The following is a 20064-nucleotide window of genomic DNA, read 5'->3' as shown; positions in this document are numbered from 1 at the left end:
TATTGTGTTCTCTTTGCACCAGATTATAAGGCGCATTTAAATTTTAAGTACACTAGTAAGTCATATGAAAAAAAAACAGGAGGTGCTGAGTGGTTCAGCGGTCTAAAGCGCTGCCACTATGAGCATGAGGTCGCAGGTTCGAACCCCCGCTCATGCAGCTTTGCCATCAAGCTGCTGGTGCTCAGAGGGAGCAAAATTGGCTCTGCTCCCTCCGGGTGGGTAGATGGCGCTCTCTCCCTACATCACTCCTACGGTGATGTCTGCAGCACAGGGCGTCTGTGAGCTGATGTATCAGAACCAAGGCGCTGTGCTTTCCTCCAAGCATCAGCAGTAGCTCGAAAAGAAGCGGTGTCTAACTTTACATGTATCAGAGGAGGCATGTGCTAGTCTTCACCCTCCTGGTGTGTTGGGGCATTACTAGTGATGGGGGGAGTCCTAATGAGTGGGTTGGGTAATTAGCCGTGTAAATTGAGGAGAAAATGGGGAAAAAAAAAAATTCTTTCAAAGTAAAACGAGTGCTGGATGTAAATCTACACAAATTTCTCTTCTGAAAACTATTTACTTGGGCGAGTAAATCGCTTCTTTTTATTTATTATACAGTAAGCTTGGATTTCAAATATTATAGTGCGGTTAGCAGCAGCACTAGCAGCAGCGTTAGCTGTGGTTAGCAGAAGCGCTAACTGTGGTTACCAGCGCTTAGCGCTAGTAAATTTCCTTCGGGATAATTAAAGTATCTATCTATCTATCTATCTATCCATCCATCCATCCATCCATCCATCCATCCATCCATCCATCCATCCATCCATCCATCCATCCATCCATCCATCCATCCATCCATCCATCCATCCATCCATCCATCCATCCATCCATCCATCCATCCATCTAGCGCTACACTGTGGAACCCTTAGTGTTCTGGTAATCCAGGGAGCTATCAGGCAGCGTTTCGTCCCACGTAGCTTGTTTTAACACGATAAACATGCAGATAACAGTCCAATATACTCACCCAGCCGCAGTGCTGGACACCTAAACTGAACCTCCTGTATAAAGCTGTATTTCAGCAGAGTGGCTTTACAACCTGACTGTTAAAATTAATATAAAAGGTGCACTGGATATTAAGGCGGGCTGATGATTTTTTAGGAAAATTAAAGGATTTTAAGTGCTACTTATAGTGTGAAAAATACAGTACTCACGGTTAAGACATTAATGGCTGTGTGTCATTGAGTTATTGTGAGGGTTATTCAGTGTTGTCCTATGAAAAGACATAATAGAATATTGCGTGTACTGTATTTGTGCACAAACATATATTATGTGAGACTGTACCTTCTTGTGTGGGACAGGAGTCTGAGTCATGGCGAGCTCAAAGCTGTGAGCTCCTTTCAGCTGAGTCTTCTCCCACAACTTCCTCAGCTGCTGCACACACACATCTTCATAACTCAGCACCTCACTCGTCTTATTCTGCGTACACACACACACACACACACCAATCAGTGAACATGTACAGTTCTTACAGAAGTTTAAATACACTCATTATGTGCACAGATGTGAATGAAATGATAAAATTGGATTATTTTTAATGACTGAATGGGTGAAAACTTAACTTTGCCTAAATCTGAATCAGGCTCAATCATGCTAATAATTATTAGGTTTTTTTTCTTCACCTCAGTTTTCACTCTATTTCTCTTTCTCCTGTATTAAGATGTGCTGTTCCTTTTATTCTGCCTTCTGTGAAGCTGCCCTGCTTCAGACTCTCGCTTTAATTCTTTCCCGCCACACTCCTCAGCTGTTCTGTCAACATGTGTTCAAACACACACCTTATACAATTAGGAAAATACATAGCTCTTCGTTATCTCTTTATTATGACTGTGCACCGCAAAACTATTTTGTTATCTGATTTATCCGTCTTCTTATAGTTATTTTATTTTTCTATTTTTTGGCCACTGATCAAGCATAACATTATGCCCATATCCTTGTTGACTGTAGTTATTCTAGTTCTCTGCATCCCAAAGACACTCAGACACACGCTGACCTGCAGAGCGAGCAGCATGATCCGTATCCAGAGGTGGGGCTGCCGGCTGGACAGTAAAAAGCTGGACTTTCCATAAAGGCAGTAATGACCCTTCAGTGGACAGGAGAAGGACAGCTTAGCCACACAGCCACGGTGAGAGTCTGAAACACACAACAACACATACTCACAGATACTCAAAAAAGTGAATACGCACTTCAGATATTATAATTAGAAATACTCTACACCGGAGGTATTAAATTAGAATTCAGTATGGTCCAGTTAGAGAAAATTTCGTCAGGCCAAGGTCCGGACCGCTGTCATTTTAAACTTGTGTTATGATTCAGTGATAAATTCTGTATACCAGGGGACGGCAATCAGCGGCTCGTGAGCCAGATGTGGCCCGCAAGCATGAAACATCTGACCCGTGAGGATGTTTGAACTATAATTGGAAAAATATATATAATAATAATAATAATAATAATAATAATAATAATCTAAAACTCTAGCATTACAATAAATACAAACAGCCATTTTACAAAAAGCAGACCTTTTACAGCCCTGTTTTCCTTAAAACGTCTCCTAATCTCGCCTCATTGGCTCAGGATACAACCTACTTACCTAAAAATGAGAAATTCTTGTTACTTTTTACTGTATTTATTTTTATTTGCATCGGTTTAAATCATACGTGTTGTTTTTTTAAGCAAAAACACTCATATTGCTGAGATAAATGAATTAGTGTAATTGGTAACGCTTTCTTTTACAGTACCCTAAGTTCTAGGTATTAACCAGGTAATAGTGAGGTACAAACTCTGAAGTACTAAGTAATTATTTTGGGTAACGAGATGGTAAGTACCAGGAAAGTCTTGCCTAATTACACTGAAATATCTAGGTATTAACCAGGTAATAGTGAGGTACAAACTTGGAAGTACTAAGTAATTATTTTGGGTAACGAGATGGTAAGTACCAGGACAGTCTTGCCTAATTACACTGAAATGTCTAGGTATTAACCAGGTAATAGTGAGGTACAAACTTGGAAGTACTAAGTAATTATTTTGGGTAACAAGATGGTAAGTACCAGAAAAGTCTTGCCTAATTACACTGAAATGGAACTAGGTAATAAACAGGTACATGGGTGGTACAAACTCTAAAGTACTAGGTAATTATGTTGGTTAACAAGATGGTAAGAACCAGACAGTTCAATTTAATTACACTGAAATATCTCACAGGTTCTAGGTAATAACCAGGTAAGTGTGAGGTACTAACCCCAGCAACATGATGATAAGTACCAATATAGTCTCCTTACCCTGATATACCTCACAGGTTCTAGCTAATAACCAGGTAAGTGTGAGGTACTAACCCCAGTAACATGATGATAAGTACCAATACAGTCTCCTTACCCTGAAATATCTCGCAGGTTCTAGGTAATAACTAGGTAAGTGTGAGGTACTAACCCCAGTAACATGATGAAAAGTACCAATACTGTTCATTTTAATCAGTCTCTATTTATTTGACTGAGAAATCCCTAAAAATGAATTTAAGGTTTATAGAGTGGAATTCTTCTCTAGGAAGACAGCACAGGAATGGAATACTTGGCCATATGTTTAAAGACATTAGAGCATGTTACAAGGTTTAAGGGTGAAAAAGTATACCATAAGAATAAAGTGTTGAATATGTGTATTTACCCCCTTTTTAAACATAATTTGTAGAATAAGGTCTTACATGTTAAATATATATATATATATTTAACTTATATATATAAATTAAAACTGCTTAAAAATCAGGGTTATTAAAACTACCAAATATTGATTTCTGAAATCTTAAAACATTATTATAGTTGTTTCTAAATTAATATTAACTGCTTTTGTTTGCATTATTTGAGATCTGAAAGCACTAAAGCATCTTTTTCATTATTTTGACCATTTCTCCTTTTCTGCTCTAAATTACAATATTTTTATTTAGTATTTGGGAGAAATGTTGTCAGTAGTTTATAGAATAAAATAACAGTGTTCATTTTACTCAAACATGTACCTATACATAGTAAGATCAGAGAAATAGAAAATTTGAAGTGGCTTGGAAGGGTCAAGGGGGCGAAGGCAAGCTCCTGCCCGCAAGCTGCTTACCCCAATAAAAGCTGTCCTCAGCTTTCATTGTATATAAGTTCAGTAATGCATGCTTGGTTGTGTCAAAAAAGAGATAAATAATAAACAGTAAACAGTTCTGTTTTGTTTTGAAGTTGTATGTTGTTCTTTTTGAAGTGCTTATTTGTTGAACAGAAAGTTCTGTTAGTTACACAGTGTTTTATATGGTACTTACAGAAAGTTGTGTCACATTTAAGTAGTTATTATATATATTTTAATATATATATATATATATATATATATATATATATATATATATAATAACTACTTAAATGTGACACAACTTTCTGTAAGTACCATGTAATATATATTCTTTTGGGTTTCTGAATGGGTTTTTGTATGTGAAACGTGAAACATCCAGTCCTGTAGGGGGAGCAGTGCCAGGGGGCGGGCGCTAGGCTGTGGCTTAGGTGAGCAACAGGAGATGGGTCTCAGATTCAGCTGAGAACTCACACTGGGAACACCGTGTCTTCTCTGTATCCAGGTGGGGAAATATGTGGAACTGTGCATATAAATGTTTCCAAAGCACTATAAGAGGGATATTTGAGTGTATATGTTCGTTAAAAGGTTTTGCTGTGTAATATGAGCCGCTATGGTCTTGTGTGTTGGTGGACGCTCAGCATCGGGGAGCATTCACTCCCGCGGCCCGCTAGCCGCGCGCCTGGCCGGCGCTCTTGCCTTTGCCACTAGCATTAGCCACTGCCCCCGCTAACCGCGCGCCTTACCGGCTCCGCGCTGTTATTCCTCTCGCTCTTTCGGTCGCTAACTTCGCTCTATAACCGTGTTTAAGCCTGTAATTATCTCTCGTGTGTTCGCGCTCTAGTTTTAGCTATTTTCGCTCGGTAATTGTGCCCGTGTGTCGCTGTTTCTCAAAGTAGCTCGGGCTAATTTCGCGCCTTCATTCCTATTGTTTCTCTATACATTTACGCTAGCATTAGCAGTCGCTGTTAGTTAAATACATGTTTATTAAAAGTCAAGTCAATTTTATTCTCTTTTTAAGAGCCAGTTTGGCCTTGTTAAAGTAAATATAGAGCCTCTGCCAACCACAATAATGAGTTATTACAGCTAGATAAGCTACAGTTTAAGGTTTCTCTAAGTAATCATGTTTTTATACACTTTGTTCAAGTTTTATACTTTGGTCAATTCTATACACTCTATGCAGATACAAATATTAGAAACTCTGCTTAAAATGAGATTTAAAAGCACTAAGATGTAGTTAGTGTGCTCAGTAAAAGTTAAAGGGGTTTTTGGTAATGTAGTGTGTTAATATGAAAGAAGTTTGAGTATTGGTATATGTATGCATATGTAAATGTATTAATATAGAGTAGTATTTTTATATTCATATATATATATATATTTTTTTTTTGTGTAGAAACAGTATTAAGAGGGTTTGCTGATTAAAAAGTAAAGGTAATATGTACTGTGATATACAGAGTTTTGTTAACTGAAAAAAAGTAAAAAAAAAAAAAAAGGATTCTCTGTGAATGTATGTAAAATGCAGATGAGATGTAATGTGTGTGTGAAACTGCAAAAGAAAGAGAAAAGAGACCAAAGTAAAAGTGGTTTAGTTTGTGTATGTTGTTAAATAAAGAGATTAAGCTGAGAACTCACTGGAAACACCGTCTCACTGTGTCTTCTCTGTATCCTGTATTCAGCTGATCTAGGCCCTGCTCACCCGGGGTCGCAAACTGTTATAGCCTAACCCACGCCTGTGGAGTGTAACAGTTAGTGTTTTTACATGGTACTTACAGTAGGATGTTCTACAGAGGGTTATTTGTTGAACTACACGGTAAGAACTGAGTAAAACCAGAGAAATAAGCTCTGCTTTCTTTTACAGTCCTTTTACTCCTTTATTAAGCAGAAAGTTCTGTTAGTTACACAGTGTTTTACATGGTACTTACAGTAGGATGTTCTACAGAGGGTTATTTGTTGAACTACATGGTAAGAACTGAGTAAAACCAGAAAAATAAGCTCTGCTTTCTTTTACAGTCCTTTTACTCCTTTATTAAGCAGAAAGTTCTGTTAGTTACACAGTGTTTTACATGGTACTTACAGTAGGATGTTCTACAGAGGGTAATTTGTTGAACTACACGGTAAGAACTGAGTAAAACCAGAGAAATAAGCTCTGCTTTCTTTTACAGTCCTTTTACTCCTTTATTAAGCAGAAAGTTCTGTTAGTTACACAGTGTTTTATATGGTACTTACAGTAGGATGTTCTACAGAGGGTTATTTGTTGAACTACACGGTAAGAACTGAGTAAAACCAGAGAAATAAGCTCTGCTTTCTTTTACAGTCCTTTTACTCATTTATTAAGCAGAAAGTTCTGTTAGTTACACAGTGTTTTATATGGTACTTACAGAAGGATGTTCTACAGAGGGTTATTTGTTGAACTAAATGGTAAGAACTCAGTAAAGAGAAATAAGCTATTTCTTCTCTGTTATCAGGTATTGACCTTTTATTTTTAAATCAAATAAATAGAGACTGATTAAAATGAACAGTATTGGTACTTATCCTCATGTTACTGGCGTTAGTACCTCACACTTACCTGGTTATTACCTAGAACCTGCGAGATATTTCAGTGTAAGGAAGCTGTATTGGTACTTATCATCATGTTACTGGGGTTAGTACCTCACACTTACCTGGTTATTACCTAGAACCTGTGAGATATTTCAGTGTAATTAAATTGAACTGTCCTTGTTCTTACCATCTTGTTAACCAACATAATTACCTAGTACTTTAGAGTTTGTACCACCCATGTACCTGTTTATTACCTAGTTCCATTTCAGTGTAATTAGGCAAGACTGTCCTGGTGCTTACCATCTTGTTACCCAAAATAATTACTTAGTACTTCCGAGTTTGTACCTCACTATTACCTGGTTAATACCTAGACATTTCAGTGTAATTAGGCAAGACTTTCCTGGTACTTACCATCTCGTTACCCAAAATAATTACTTAGTACTTCCGAGTTTGTACCTCACTATTACCTGGTTAATACCTAGATATTTCAGTGTAATTAGGCAAGACTTTCCTGGTACTTACCATCTCGTTACCCAAAATAATTACTTAGTACTTCAGAGTTTGTACCTCACTATTACCTGGTTAATACCTAGAACTTAGGGTACTGTAAAAGAAAGCGTTACCGTGTAATTTGCTCAGGTGCCTAAAACCTTTGTACAGTACTGTATATCCAAATAGGCCTGTTTTATTGCCAATACTTTTCTACAAAGATAAGGCAAGCTGTGTGTGTGTTCATTTGCACATCTGTGTTAACTATCTTACACCCCACCAACAGCATATTTTCATGCCTTTTTGCCTGTGTTAAAATAGCAACTGGGCTTGTGAATATATCTACACTGATGATGGACATGGTGGTCTGGAAATTAGGTGTTTTCAGGTAAATGTCTGGTCTATTGCTATCTTGGCAACAGAAAACACAATTGTGCCACTGATTGAAAAAAACCTAAGCATACATCAACTGTCAGATGTTAATTGCTATCTTGGCAGTGAATGATCAACACAGACGCATCCACTAACACACGTTCAACCCCGCTTGGTATGCCCACATGGACATTTAGCAGTGCACAAACCCATAGAGCATGTAAACTTTTACATCAACAACAAACTGGTAGATTCTTGCGGTTCCTGTAAGTTTCCTCTTCTGAGAAGCGTTGGACATGTCCAGGGAGCTGCGGCATTGAAATAGCAATGGTCAGAGCAAACCTGGCTCTTAAAGGAAATGGCACTTGATTTGTTGATTTGTTTATTGTACCTTTATAATTAGTGCACAGCTTTTTGAGCTTTGCAAGGTGTACTTTTCCTGACATTTGACAGCTTACCTAAAGATCACTAAAATATATATAAATATATATTTATATTTTAAAAAATATATGTATATGAATGCAGAGGGTTTAGTTCTGTACTTCTTAAAAAATTATTTTGCTACTGTTGTCAGTAATAATCTCAAGTAACCCATTTCCATTTGCAGTGAAAATAAAGGGACTGAAAAAATTGACAAAATACTTAAAGCAACATTTTAATTCATCTATTTTAATCCTACAGACAAAAATGTTAAAAATGGTTGCAAAATGATTTTTAAGTGAGTAATTGAGCTTAATCCAGTAATCCTGTCAGCCCTGATCAGTTCAGTGATGCGTTTGCCGGTCCGTGCCGGGTCATCTGTACACTGTAGATTACAGGTAATCCAGGGAGCTTTAGGTAAGTGAAAACAGCAGTGAGAATTATTTTAAAGACTACAGGAGAAAACCTCTTGACCTGCACATGTTCACAGCCTGAGGGTACTGATCTCTTCCCTCAGATCTTCACTTTTCTAACGTTCCCCCAACTCACAAACGTATATCATAGAACACCAGCCTGAACTCTCAACTCTTACATCATCTGCCTTCGGTGATGTCACATCCGTGCACCCGGAGGCGGCACAGTGAACTTCCTGATAACCCTAATCTCACTTCATCTGCAGTGATTACATGAACTTCCAATTAGCACTGATTGGTTGGGCTGATTCTGTCACGGAAAGGGGATGACCCAGGCAGGGAGACGAGGAAAACGGACGCAAGTGCAGGTAAGGGCGAAACAAACAATAATAATTTAATAAATAAATAACAAATAAACAAAGAAACAAGGAAGGAGTAACACTAAACAAAGAAACACAAATAACCAATAACCAAAACAAACGAGCGATAATAATAAACAAACCAAACAGGGCAAGGAAATATAAACAAGGGAATAAACTAATAAACACAAAGCAGGGGTATATACAAGGAACTAGGGAACACGGAAATAAACAAGAAACTAGAAACATTAAACAAGAGATAAACAAAGGACAAGGGCTAAAGCTAAGAAAACGAGGGCTAGGCTAGAAAACACGAGAACGACAAAACAACAGAGGAAGGTGCAAAGACCGACGGAGGACAAGTGGCACAGGGGATCTATTTAACAAACAGGAAACACACTAGAATTGGAAACACCTGGGGAAGGGGCGGAGCTACAAATGAGAAACAGGTGATGGAAAACTACTGACAGGAGACACAGAGGGGCACAGGTCACGTGGGGAAGACACACAGAGACATGAGACAGGGCTAAGACATGACAGATTCTTGCTGTGATGTCAGCTGAAGTTTAAATGGTTGGTTAGTCCGAGGTGCTAAGCAAGAGTTGTAGTACGAAAAAGTAGTGAAGATAAAAAGATAGAAACACTGAAGCTGCCTCATCTGCCAGCTTGACTTTTTGACTTTGACTTTTTATTGTCTATATATTCAATTTAGATATGTATTTAGGTATGTAAATATAAATTTTTCATATCGCTTGAACTTTTTCACAGTTTTTTTCAACTGTATTGTATGTATTTTATTAAGATGTGTATGTTTATCTGTATGTTCAGGGTCATTGTCTTGCTGGAAGGTGAATCTTCTTTCCAGTCTCGAATATTTTGCAGCTTCCAACAGGTTTTCTTCCAGGATTGCCCTGTATTTATTTATCTCCATCTATCTTTCCATCAACTCTGACCAGCTTCCCTGTCCCTACTAAAGAAAAGCATCTCTAAAGCATGATGCTTCCACCACCATGTTTCACAGTAGGGATGTTGTATTCAGGGTGATGAGCGGTGTTACTTTTCCGACAAACACAGTGTTTTACTGTGTCCCCTATATGGTTTGTGGCAAACTGCAAATGTCTTTTAAACAATGGTCTTCTTCTTGACACTTCTTCTTCCACGAATGCCAGATTTGTGGAGAGCACGACTTCTAGATTCTCCCTCCTGAGCTGTGGATTTCTGCAGCTCCTCCAGAGTGACCATGGGCCTCTTGGCTGCTTTTCTTACTGATGCTCTTCTTGCTTGATCGGTTAGTTTGAGTGGACAGCTATGTTCTTGATTGCTTTAGAATATGTTTTCAATTATTGGATGATGGATTGAACAGTGCTGCTTGTGATGCTTAAAGCTTGGGATATGTTTGTATAACCAAACCCTGCTTTAAACTACTCCATAACTTTAACTCTGACCTGTCTGGTCTTGATTGGTCTTCTAGTGTTCTCTAACAAACCACTTGTTCCGGAGATGGTCATTGGACGAGGAGATGATCATAATATTCTGACTGGATTGTAAATCCTGTATGTATATAGTGGCCAGAAAGTGACCCCGTGAGAGTGTATTAATGCCAGCTGTACCTTAAGGAACACAGGTGGCCTTTTACTGTATCTCTGTTCCGTACACTGTACCCTAGCTTTGCTCTAAACTCAAGGAAAGTATCCAGTTTAATCCCCTGAGATATCTGCAGAGCTTGCAATTTTAAAAGGGGGTGTGGAAGGTGGGGTCTTGTAGGGGGCGGGGTCTTGCAGGAGTCACCAGCTTCTTCTTTGATCACCATTTAAACTGTATTTTACAGCTGGTGCACAGGTTATATGGGCATTAAAGATGAAAGGGGGACTTTAAAACATTAGACAGGTATGTTTACTGCTGAGCTGATAACGTCAAACTAAAACACATTGACCAGGACATAAACGTATAATATAAGTATAATATAATATATGAGTTAAAATATTGGGGTTCAGACTGAGGCGGTCTTGAATGCCACCAGGGCAGAGTCTGTTATTACCCATTTAATTACCCACATGATCTATCCTGCTAATATACTGATATGCCTAAAGTCATAAGACAGGAACAAGCATCCTAGTGATGGTAATGCCCTATATGATGTGTTCCCAGTACACATGTAATGCTGTGGATTAACGAATGTTAAATACTCGCACACATTTGGAAATGGAATGCCTCCTCTATCAGGCATTCACTAATATCAGGCCTCCAACTCCCATAATTCACATCGCCTTGCCATTAACCCATTGGTCAGTGTTTAACCTCACTCATAAGAGAACACCTCAAACCTTATACAGGTATGAGTGTTCAATTGTCTTAAATTATTATTATTGTTGTTGTTGTTATAATAATAATAATAATAATAATTATTATTATTATTATTATTATTATTATTATTATTTTATTTTATTTCAAGCCCATATGTTATTTTACCTCGAACCCAGTTGGTCTTTTCATTCCAGTACTTTCGCAAATCGATGAATCGAGCAGCTCTAAGTAAGATGTAGAATAATTTATAATGGGGTACAGTGATTTATAGTGAGGTAGCACAAGGTAGAGCGAGGTAAAGTGAGGTATAGTGAGGTAAAGTGGGGTACAGCGGTGTACAGCAAGATGTAGGGTAATGTATAGTTAGACAGAGTGAGGAAGAGTGATTTATAGCGAGGTAGATCAAGGTAGAGTGAGGTAGTGTGAGGTAGAGTGGGCTAGAGTGATGTAGAGTAAGATGTAGAGTGATTTACAGTGAGGCAGAGTGAGATAGAATGATTTATAGTGAGGTAGAACAAGGTAGTGTGAGGTAGAGTGGGGTAAAGAGATGTAGAGTAAGATGTAGAGTGATTTACAGTGAGGCAGTGTGAGACAGTATGATTTACAGTGAGCTAGAACAAGGTAGTGTGAGGTAGAGTGGGGTAGAGTGATGTAGAGTAAGATGTAGAGTAAGATGTAGCGTGATTAAGAGTGAGGCAGTGTGAGACAGTATGATTTACAGTGAGGTAGAACAAGGTAGTGTGAGGTAGAGTGGGGTAGAGTGATGTAGAGTAAGATGTAGCGTGATTAACAGTGAAGTAGAGTGAGATAGAGTAATTTATAGTGAGGCAGAACAAGGTAGTGTGAGGTAGTGTGAGACAGTATGATTTACAGTGAGGTAGAACAAGGTAGTGTGAGGTAGTGTGAGGTAGAGTGGGGTAGAGTAAGATGTAGCGTGATTAACAGTGAAGTAGAGTGAGAGAGTAATTTATAGTGAGGCAGAACAAGGTAGTGTGAGGTAGTGTGAGGTAGAGTGGGGTAGAGTGATGTAGAGTAAGATGTAGAGTGATTTACAGTGAGGCAGAGTGAGACAGAATGATTTATAGTGAGGTAGAACAAGGTAGTGTGAGGTAGAGTGGGGTAGAGTGATGCAGAGTAAGATGTAGAGTGATTTACAGTGATTTATAGGTAGAACAAGGTATAGTGAGGTAAATTGAGGTAGAGTGAGCCACTGAGAGTGAGGTAGAGTGAGAGTGAGTGAGGTAAAGTGAGGTGGGAGGATGTAGAGTAATTTATAGTGAGGAGGAGTGAGACACAGTAAAGCAGAGGCAGGTAGAGTCTTGCGATATATGGAGCATCACAGAATCACAGTATCGTGATATCATTGTTATCATATTGCAATAGGATATTGTGAGGTGCCCTGTGATTCCCTCCCCATTGGTGCGTTCTAGACATTACTCAGCCCTATATTACAGTCAGCTGTGCATCAGCATGATTCTGGAGCTGATAAGTGTTTTGAGTGCACATAGTGTGTCAATTAACAACAAAAAACGTAAACTGCCAAATCTAAAAACAAAACCCGAGCAGCACAGCAGCACGTACACAGGGCTTTTTACACTCAGTGACGTCAGCTAACCGCCCAGCTACTGTTGATAACCTGCAGCGGACGGCTCTCCGTAATACTACCTCCAGTTTCCACATGTTCTGCAGCATGACTCAACCCTGTGCCTCCCGCTGACACTCACACACTCTCAGACTGATGAATTACCTCGCTGTACCTCTGTAAGGGAACTGTTAAGTTACATGAACGAGCTGAGCAGGAAGTCTGCGGAGGAGACCCCCGGCCCACTGCTGAGAGATCAAATATACTCCATCAAACCAAAGCCAGACTGCTGCTCTGTACTCCTGAACTGTGAAGTATTGCTTACATTAAGCTGAGACTGCCTGAATTCACTACAGTACTGTAAGCTGAAATGTAACTTTACTCCAGTACTTCATGTATTTCTTACTTCAAAATTCCATCTACTATATATTTATTTTGACTTTAATTTAATTGCAGACAGTACTAGACCAATTTATTTCATGTTTTGTCTGCTCAACTTCATTTCATTTACTAAAATACATCCATTCCTGCATTTCAGCCCTGAGGTGAAGCATTAATGTAAAAAAAAAGTACATTACAGGGTTCATACACCTTTTAAACAATACATTTCCATGACTTTTTCGTGACTTTTCCATGCTTTCAAAGCAAATTTTCATGATCACACGATCTTTAAAACACCCATGCAGACATGAACAAACAATATTATAAACTATAATCAAAATTGATAACAGGCCTAAATTTAATTTAATAAAAAAAATTATTTAAGTAATGTGCAGGGCTAAATTACTTAACTAACTGATATGGTGTATTTGTGTATTTGTACAAAACTTTATGGGTATTTTTATTTTTCCAAAACTTATCCAGGCCTGGAAATTGCTTTTTTTTTATTTATTTCATGACTTTTCCAGGTTTTGCTGACTGTACGAACCCTGACATTAAGATCTTGTACACGATCTAGATCTAGAGCAACTGAGCTTCTACAGTAGAGAATGTGTGGAGAATTTTGAAATGCCCTATTTTAGCAATCTATAGGCAAGCCATCAACTGTGCACTTCATAGATTGACATAGGGTGTGTCTTAATAACAGGAAAAGTATGTGCAGCTTCAAAACACACAAAACCCATTCATTTTAAGAGACATCCCAGATAGCAAAAAGGATCTGGCCCAGATCCGGCACAATTCAAAACGGATCTGCCCCAGTGTCCTTTTGCACAGTGGGATGTGCGCTCTGTCTTTGGCAGATTGCTATTTTAATGCTGCAGCTACCTGAATTTGTCCATTGCTTCTCAGCAGAGAAAACTGACCACACTCAATCACACTGTTAATGTGCACAAGCAGGTTTTTTAATTAATGTACCAATGGCCTATATTCACTGCCAAGATTTGAATGAATTTGACTGTTGACATCTGTATAGGTTGCTTTCAGTCAGTGGCGCACCTGTGTTTTCCGTTGCCAAGATAGCAATGTGCCAGAAACGTACCTAAACACACACAACTTCGAGACCACCACGCCCATTGGCGTAAATCTATTTACAAGAAACCAAAAAAAAATGTTGGTGGGTTTAAGATAGGGCCCGTAGTGTTCATGCCTACTACTAAGCACACTTCACAGTGCAGGCTAGAAAAAGTAAGTCACTGATTCTGACTGATTCTAATACTAAAATGTGATCTGAACCTTATCTAAGTCACAATTATAGACCACAACAACAGTCTTAGTAAAGCAGTTAGACACAGTTAAACAGTTCTACTGCTCTTTTACTAAGCAAACTTAATAAATATCCATAAATATCAATGCAGACTAGAAAAAGTAAGTGAACCCTTTCATTTTTGTAATCTGTAGCCCCCAATAACAGCAGTCAATTACCTCCTCTTCCTTCTTCAGTCAAATATTTACTGTAGCTGCAAATACATTTTAGACTATTCCATAGAAATAGTCTAAAATCTATATTTTTAGTACCATATTAAAAAGGCGTACTATCAATAAACATCTATTTTCTGGTCTGTTTTCATACATAAGGCACACTGGATTATGCAACACTAGTAAAGCACAGGGGTTTCTCAATGTTTTGCATCTAATTCAGCAATTCTCGACACCTTTAAAGATAAACTAAGCTAAGTATACAAAATAAAATAAAAAATAAATAAAAAAAACGTTTCCTTTTGAAGTCAAATAACCGCTGGAAGTTAATCTATACAGATTTCTCTCCTAAAAAAAAATTTAAATTGGGAGAGTAAAACACTTCTGTTTATTTACAGTAAGCTTAAATTTCTAGATTTCCACCAAGACTAGCCGTGGTTAACGGAGAAGGGTGCACGACAGCGTTACACTGAGGAACCCTGGGTGTTCCGGTAAGCCAGGGTGATATTAGTTAGAGCTTCGTCCCACGTACAGTAGCTTGTTTAAACACGGTAAGCACAGGCTACAGCCCGATTTACTCCCCTCTGAACGGCAAAGGAGCTAGCGCTTAGCACGTTTAGTGGGTAATGCTAATGCTGCTCCAGCAGTGCTAGTTTGGGTTAGCAGCAGGCTACAGACTGATTATACTTACCTCTAAACAGTGAAAGAGCTATTGCTTAGCTCGGTTAGTGGCTAATGCTAATACTGCTGTAAAACTAAACTAAAACAACAGCGGAGTGGCTTTACTGCTTCTTACAACCTGACTGGTAAAATTCATACATAAGACACACTGGATTATAAGGTGCATCAACGATTTTTAGAAAAATTAAAGGATTTTAAGTGCATCTTATACAGCTAAAAATCATGCTATGGCCCAGCTGCACTGATTTTAATCACTCATTAAAAGTCTTGCAAAGTGCATAAAGAGGCGTTATGAGTCTGGGGCTGGTTGATACAAGATGTAATGTTCCAAAAACATTTCTGCATAGCTCACCAATGAAGCAGCCGACACACGTGAATCATACGAATCATATGAAGATGAACAACAGTGCTGAAAGGGGAGTGAAACGCTCTGAAATATCAGATACAGTATATCAGATATATATGAGCAGGAGGGACAGTAGGAAAATGGCCAAGAAAAACATGTAACACACCCCCAATGACTTTGTCGACAGCTGGGCCAGTTTTTGGGTCCAAAATAGAAATGATTCAATGTACAAACACGACACTTCGTGGATTAAATGTGGGACAGATGTGGCCCAGAGTTGAGAGGCCCTGACAGTGTTTCAGTGCAGCTGCTACAGCTGGGCCAGTTTTGGCTGACAGTACTCTTGTCATTGTCTTAACTGACCTGTAAACCCCTTACTGTAACTGCACTGAACTTGGCCTTGGAATCATCTGTTATGAGGATGACACACTTGGCTAGTGTCCTTTTACAGTACATTATTGAGTCATATTTAAAATCAAACATTGTGTATTTTCCTATTTAAACACATGTTAAGTTGGACAAACTGAAAATATACAGTGGCTTGCAAAAGAATGTCACATTGTGTCACCCTAGAACTACAAACTTAAATGTATTTTATTGAGATGTGGAAGTGGAAGACCAACAAAAGTAGCACATATAGTTGTAAAGTAGATCAGATTGAGATTTTTGCCCATTTTTCTTTACAAAACAGCTCGAGCTCAGCCAGGTTGGATGGAGAGCGACTGTGAACAGCAATTTTCATGTCTTACAACAGAAGCTCAAAAGGTTTTAGATCAGGACTTAGACTGGGCCATTCTAATATTCTAACACATGAATATTCTTTAATCAATTTAAACAATTCCACTGTAGCTCTGGCTGTATGTTTAGGGTTATTGTCTTGCTGGAAGGTGCATCTCCTTCCCATTAGTTGTAAAGTGACAAAATGTGAAACCGTTCACGTTCAAGGGTATGACTAATTTTGCAAGCCACTGTATGGACAATCATACAACACTAAATGGAACAAAGTTTGGGGACACTTGCTCATTAATTGTTTATGCCTAAATCAAGAAAGGCAACCCATCCCCAATTTACCAGCTCATACCATTACAAAGTATTGGTTTGAGCTCCATCATCCCAGAGAATACACTTCCACTGCTGCACAGCTCAATGGAATACTTCAAATGCATGGAAAATTCTACCAGATACCGCAGGTCACGATCATTACCACCCACTGCACTGTCTACTATGGGTGGTAATGTAAACAGTGGATTGACATATGTCTGGTGCATCTGCACTCACTATATTCACATTCACACCTTGCCATGAGCACAATGGCCAGTGTACAGCCTCACTCACATGATAACTCCTTACAACTTAAACAGGTGTGGGAGTTCTCAAAAGGTAGCACTTCACGATAAATTTCTGTACTGTTGTCCCATGATATCAAGCATATCAGTGTTTTATTGTAATATAAAGGGTAATTCAATGCATGTAGAAGGCTACGTTCACGTTACCAGACTAAAATGACTCAAATCTGATTTTTTGTTCAATGTGGCTCAGATCTGATTTTTTCATGGCTGTGTGAACGTGCCAAATCTGATTTTTTAAAATCATATGTGGTCCTAAATCAGATATGTATCTGATCCATGTACATGCGACATGAACGTGAATGGTCTGCTTTTCTCTCGCACTCACACCTCAGTGCCTGCTAGTGCTGGGTGATTTTCACAATTAATTCGGTTAATTCGAATTACAGTTCTAATGCAATTTTCAAAATGGAGTAACCACGATTTTACATAAAGACATTTTGTGGTTTTATTCTAAAATATTCAAAAATGCTACTAATTTCTGAAGTGTTTCTCCGTCTTTTTATACAGGTAAACCTATTTTTAAACCATTTCTTTGTCATCTGTAGTTTGAAGTTCAGTAAGGGGGGAAATTTTTATTTTTTTATTTTTCAGATTATTTTTTAGGTCATAATCGCCCAGCACTAGTGCCAGCTACAGCTGCAAAAACAGCAAAAGCAAACCACCTGGGCTTTTTTCACCTCCTTGACCTGAACATGTACTTGAGATCAACTGTTAGCTGTTTCTCCACTCGAGAAAAAGATGCTCCCCATATGAGCTGATATCTCATCCATTTCTCTTTATAAAGCTACGAGTCGTCTCTCTAATATGAGATTTTTTGTTTTTGGTGAAGAAGGCGACGTTTATACACATATCAATGTGCGCACATGAGACGTTTTAGGGACTTACTTACTTACATTTGTGAATGTGAACCATCAAGAAATCCGATCTGAGCAAAAAATCTGATTTGAGCAATGTGGCTTTTAATATGAACGTAGCATTAGTTGGTGTACCTTCAATGATGCACTGCTCTGGAATGGGGATCTGTCTGATCATCTCGGAGCAGAAGGATCTGATTTTCTCCATGTTGTCCCGCAGGTGCGTCCACAGTCTGTCCCCCTCCCGAGTCTCCACCCCCTCCTTCTCCGTCTCCCTTTGTGTCCCCGTGTCCCGGGCACTGTGGTTCTCCTGCACATGGGAGGGGGCAGTCTCTGGGTTCAGAGTGGGCTCAATTAGAAAGGAGTCAGGGTTAAGCTCCGCCCCCTCCCCTTCCTGAACGCTGTCGGGGTTGGTGGACCGGGAGCGGATGGCATGCAATGCCAGACTCTTAGATCTGAGAGATAGAAAGAGGAAAAGACACTTAAACACTCAATTATGTAGACATTATATAGAATTTTCCCTTTAAATATATTATAGGAGTTACCTATTGAATCTCATTTCTCGCCGCTCATCCCGTGCCGCCTGTCCCAGACTGTGGCGTCTCTGTGGTCCTGGAGAGCCTCCCCCAGCCTCTGTCTCAACCCCGTCCTCTCCCATCTTCTCCTCAAAGGCCTGGATCTTCACCTGCAGATGCTGCTCTTCACCATCTTCATCAGGACTGCACTCACGCTCCCCTCGCTTAGCGTCTGCAACCTCCTCGTTTCCTCTTACAGAAAAACACACAAAAAATAACATTTAATGGTAACTAAACCCCTTATTAGCTTCTCACAAGAATACATTTAGTAACTGTAGCACATCTACTCATATACAGTCAGTGTTGGGCACTTTAAAACCTTAATTACTGCTCAGTTTTTGACCACTAAAGCTGTTCTTCACGGAATGTTTTGTGGGTGAACAACCCATTCTCAATCTTGAGGTAAGACTTGTAACATCCTCAGCAATTCCTGCTGTTTTGTTATGTCAGAAAATATACATCCATTTTGAATTCCATTGAAAACAACAGATTAGCCCTAGCTATTTCAAGTTTTGTCTGCTCAAATTATTATACAGCTCTGGAAAAAAATAAGAGACCACTTAAAAATGATGAGTTTCTTTGATTTTACCAAATTGAAAACCTCTAGAATGTAATCAAGAGGAAGATGGATTATCTCAAGCCATCAAACCAAACTGAACTGCTTGAATTTCTGCACCAGGAGTAAAGTTTTAAAGTTTTAGTTTAGTTTTAAATATGTTGCAGATCAAACAGATTTTGGGAAAATATTCTGTGGGCTGACGGGAAAAAGTGGAACCTTTTGGATGGTGTGTCCTGTTACATTTAACATTAAATTGTACATAATTTCAGAAAAACAAAACAAAAAAACATACTGAAAATAAAACATGGTGGTGGTAGTTTGATGGTCTAGGGCTGCTTTGCTGCTTCAGGACCTGGAAAACATGCTGTAATAGATGGAACCATGAATGATGTGCTCTCTACAGAAAATCCAGAAGAAGAATATCTGACCATGTGTTTGTCACTTTAAGCTCAGGCATACTTGGGTTCTGCAGCAGGACAATGACCCAAAGGACACCAACAAATCCATCTTGGAATGGGGCCCTAAAATGTGGCTGAATTAAACAATTTTGCAAAGAAGAGTGGGCCAAAATTCCTCCACAGAGAAATGAAAGACTCACTGCCAGTAATCAGAAAAGCTTGATTGCAGTTGTTATTAGTTATTAGGTTTAGGAGCAAATACTTTTTCAATTTGGTTCCGGGTTGGTTTGGATTTAATTTATCCCCTAATAAATGATTTTTTTTATTTAAAAAGCGCAATTTATATTTACTCAGGTTATATTTGTCGGATTTTTAAATGTGCTTGTTAATCTAAAAAAAAAAAAAACATAAGAATGATAAAAATCTGTAGGATTTTTTCACAGCACTCCATATATGTGTGTGTGTGTTTGTTTATGAGAGCTTAATGAGCCTGAGCTAAAGGAACACCCCCCCCCCCCCCCCCCCCGTGCATGACATGTGAAAGACATCCTTGTGTGTCATCCTGACATTTACTCTTCAGACAGCTGCTGATATCACCCAACCAATGTCCTGCACTGTCTCACGCCCGCACCAGCCTACGTGTACACAGACAACGACGCATGCATTAAATAAATAATGCTCTAAAACCTGAAGTATGCACACACAGACAAGCAAACACAGTAAATGAGGCCTCTAAAACCTAAACACACACACAGAAACATACACACACACAAGCCCGTAGGCAGCGGATAAACTGCTGCTGTGCAGGAATGCACCACGTGCAAAAGAAAGAGAGAGAGAAAAACA

At 38.8% G+C, this 20064-nt stretch overlaps 1 protein-coding gene across 1 annotated transcript in view; it reads right to left on the bottom strand.

Moving 5' to 3' along the window:
• Positions 1-20064, bottom strand: part of veph1 (ventricular zone expressed PH domain-containing 1) — a 247504-nt gene that overhangs the window by 109019 nt on the left and 118421 nt on the right. The window contains exons 8-11 of the mRNA XM_022679788.2: positions 18232-18453; positions 17822-18141; positions 2027-2166; positions 1321-1455 (exon numbers count right to left, since the gene is read on the bottom strand). Of these exons, the coding sequence (XP_022535509.2) occupies positions 1321-1455; positions 2027-2166; positions 17822-18141; positions 18232-18453 (817 nt within the window). The remainder of the gene's footprint in view (positions 1-1320; positions 1456-2026; positions 2167-17821; positions 18142-18231; positions 18454-20064) is intronic.

This window comes from Astyanax mexicanus, chromosome 9 (assembly GCF_023375975.1).
Source record: "Astyanax mexicanus isolate ESR-SI-001 chromosome 9, AstMex3_surface, whole genome shotgun sequence".
In the NCBI taxonomy this organism is placed as follows: domain Eukaryota; kingdom Metazoa; phylum Chordata; class Actinopteri; order Characiformes; family Acestrorhamphidae; genus Astyanax; species Astyanax mexicanus.
This window is presented reverse-complemented; position numbering and strand designations above follow the sequence as displayed.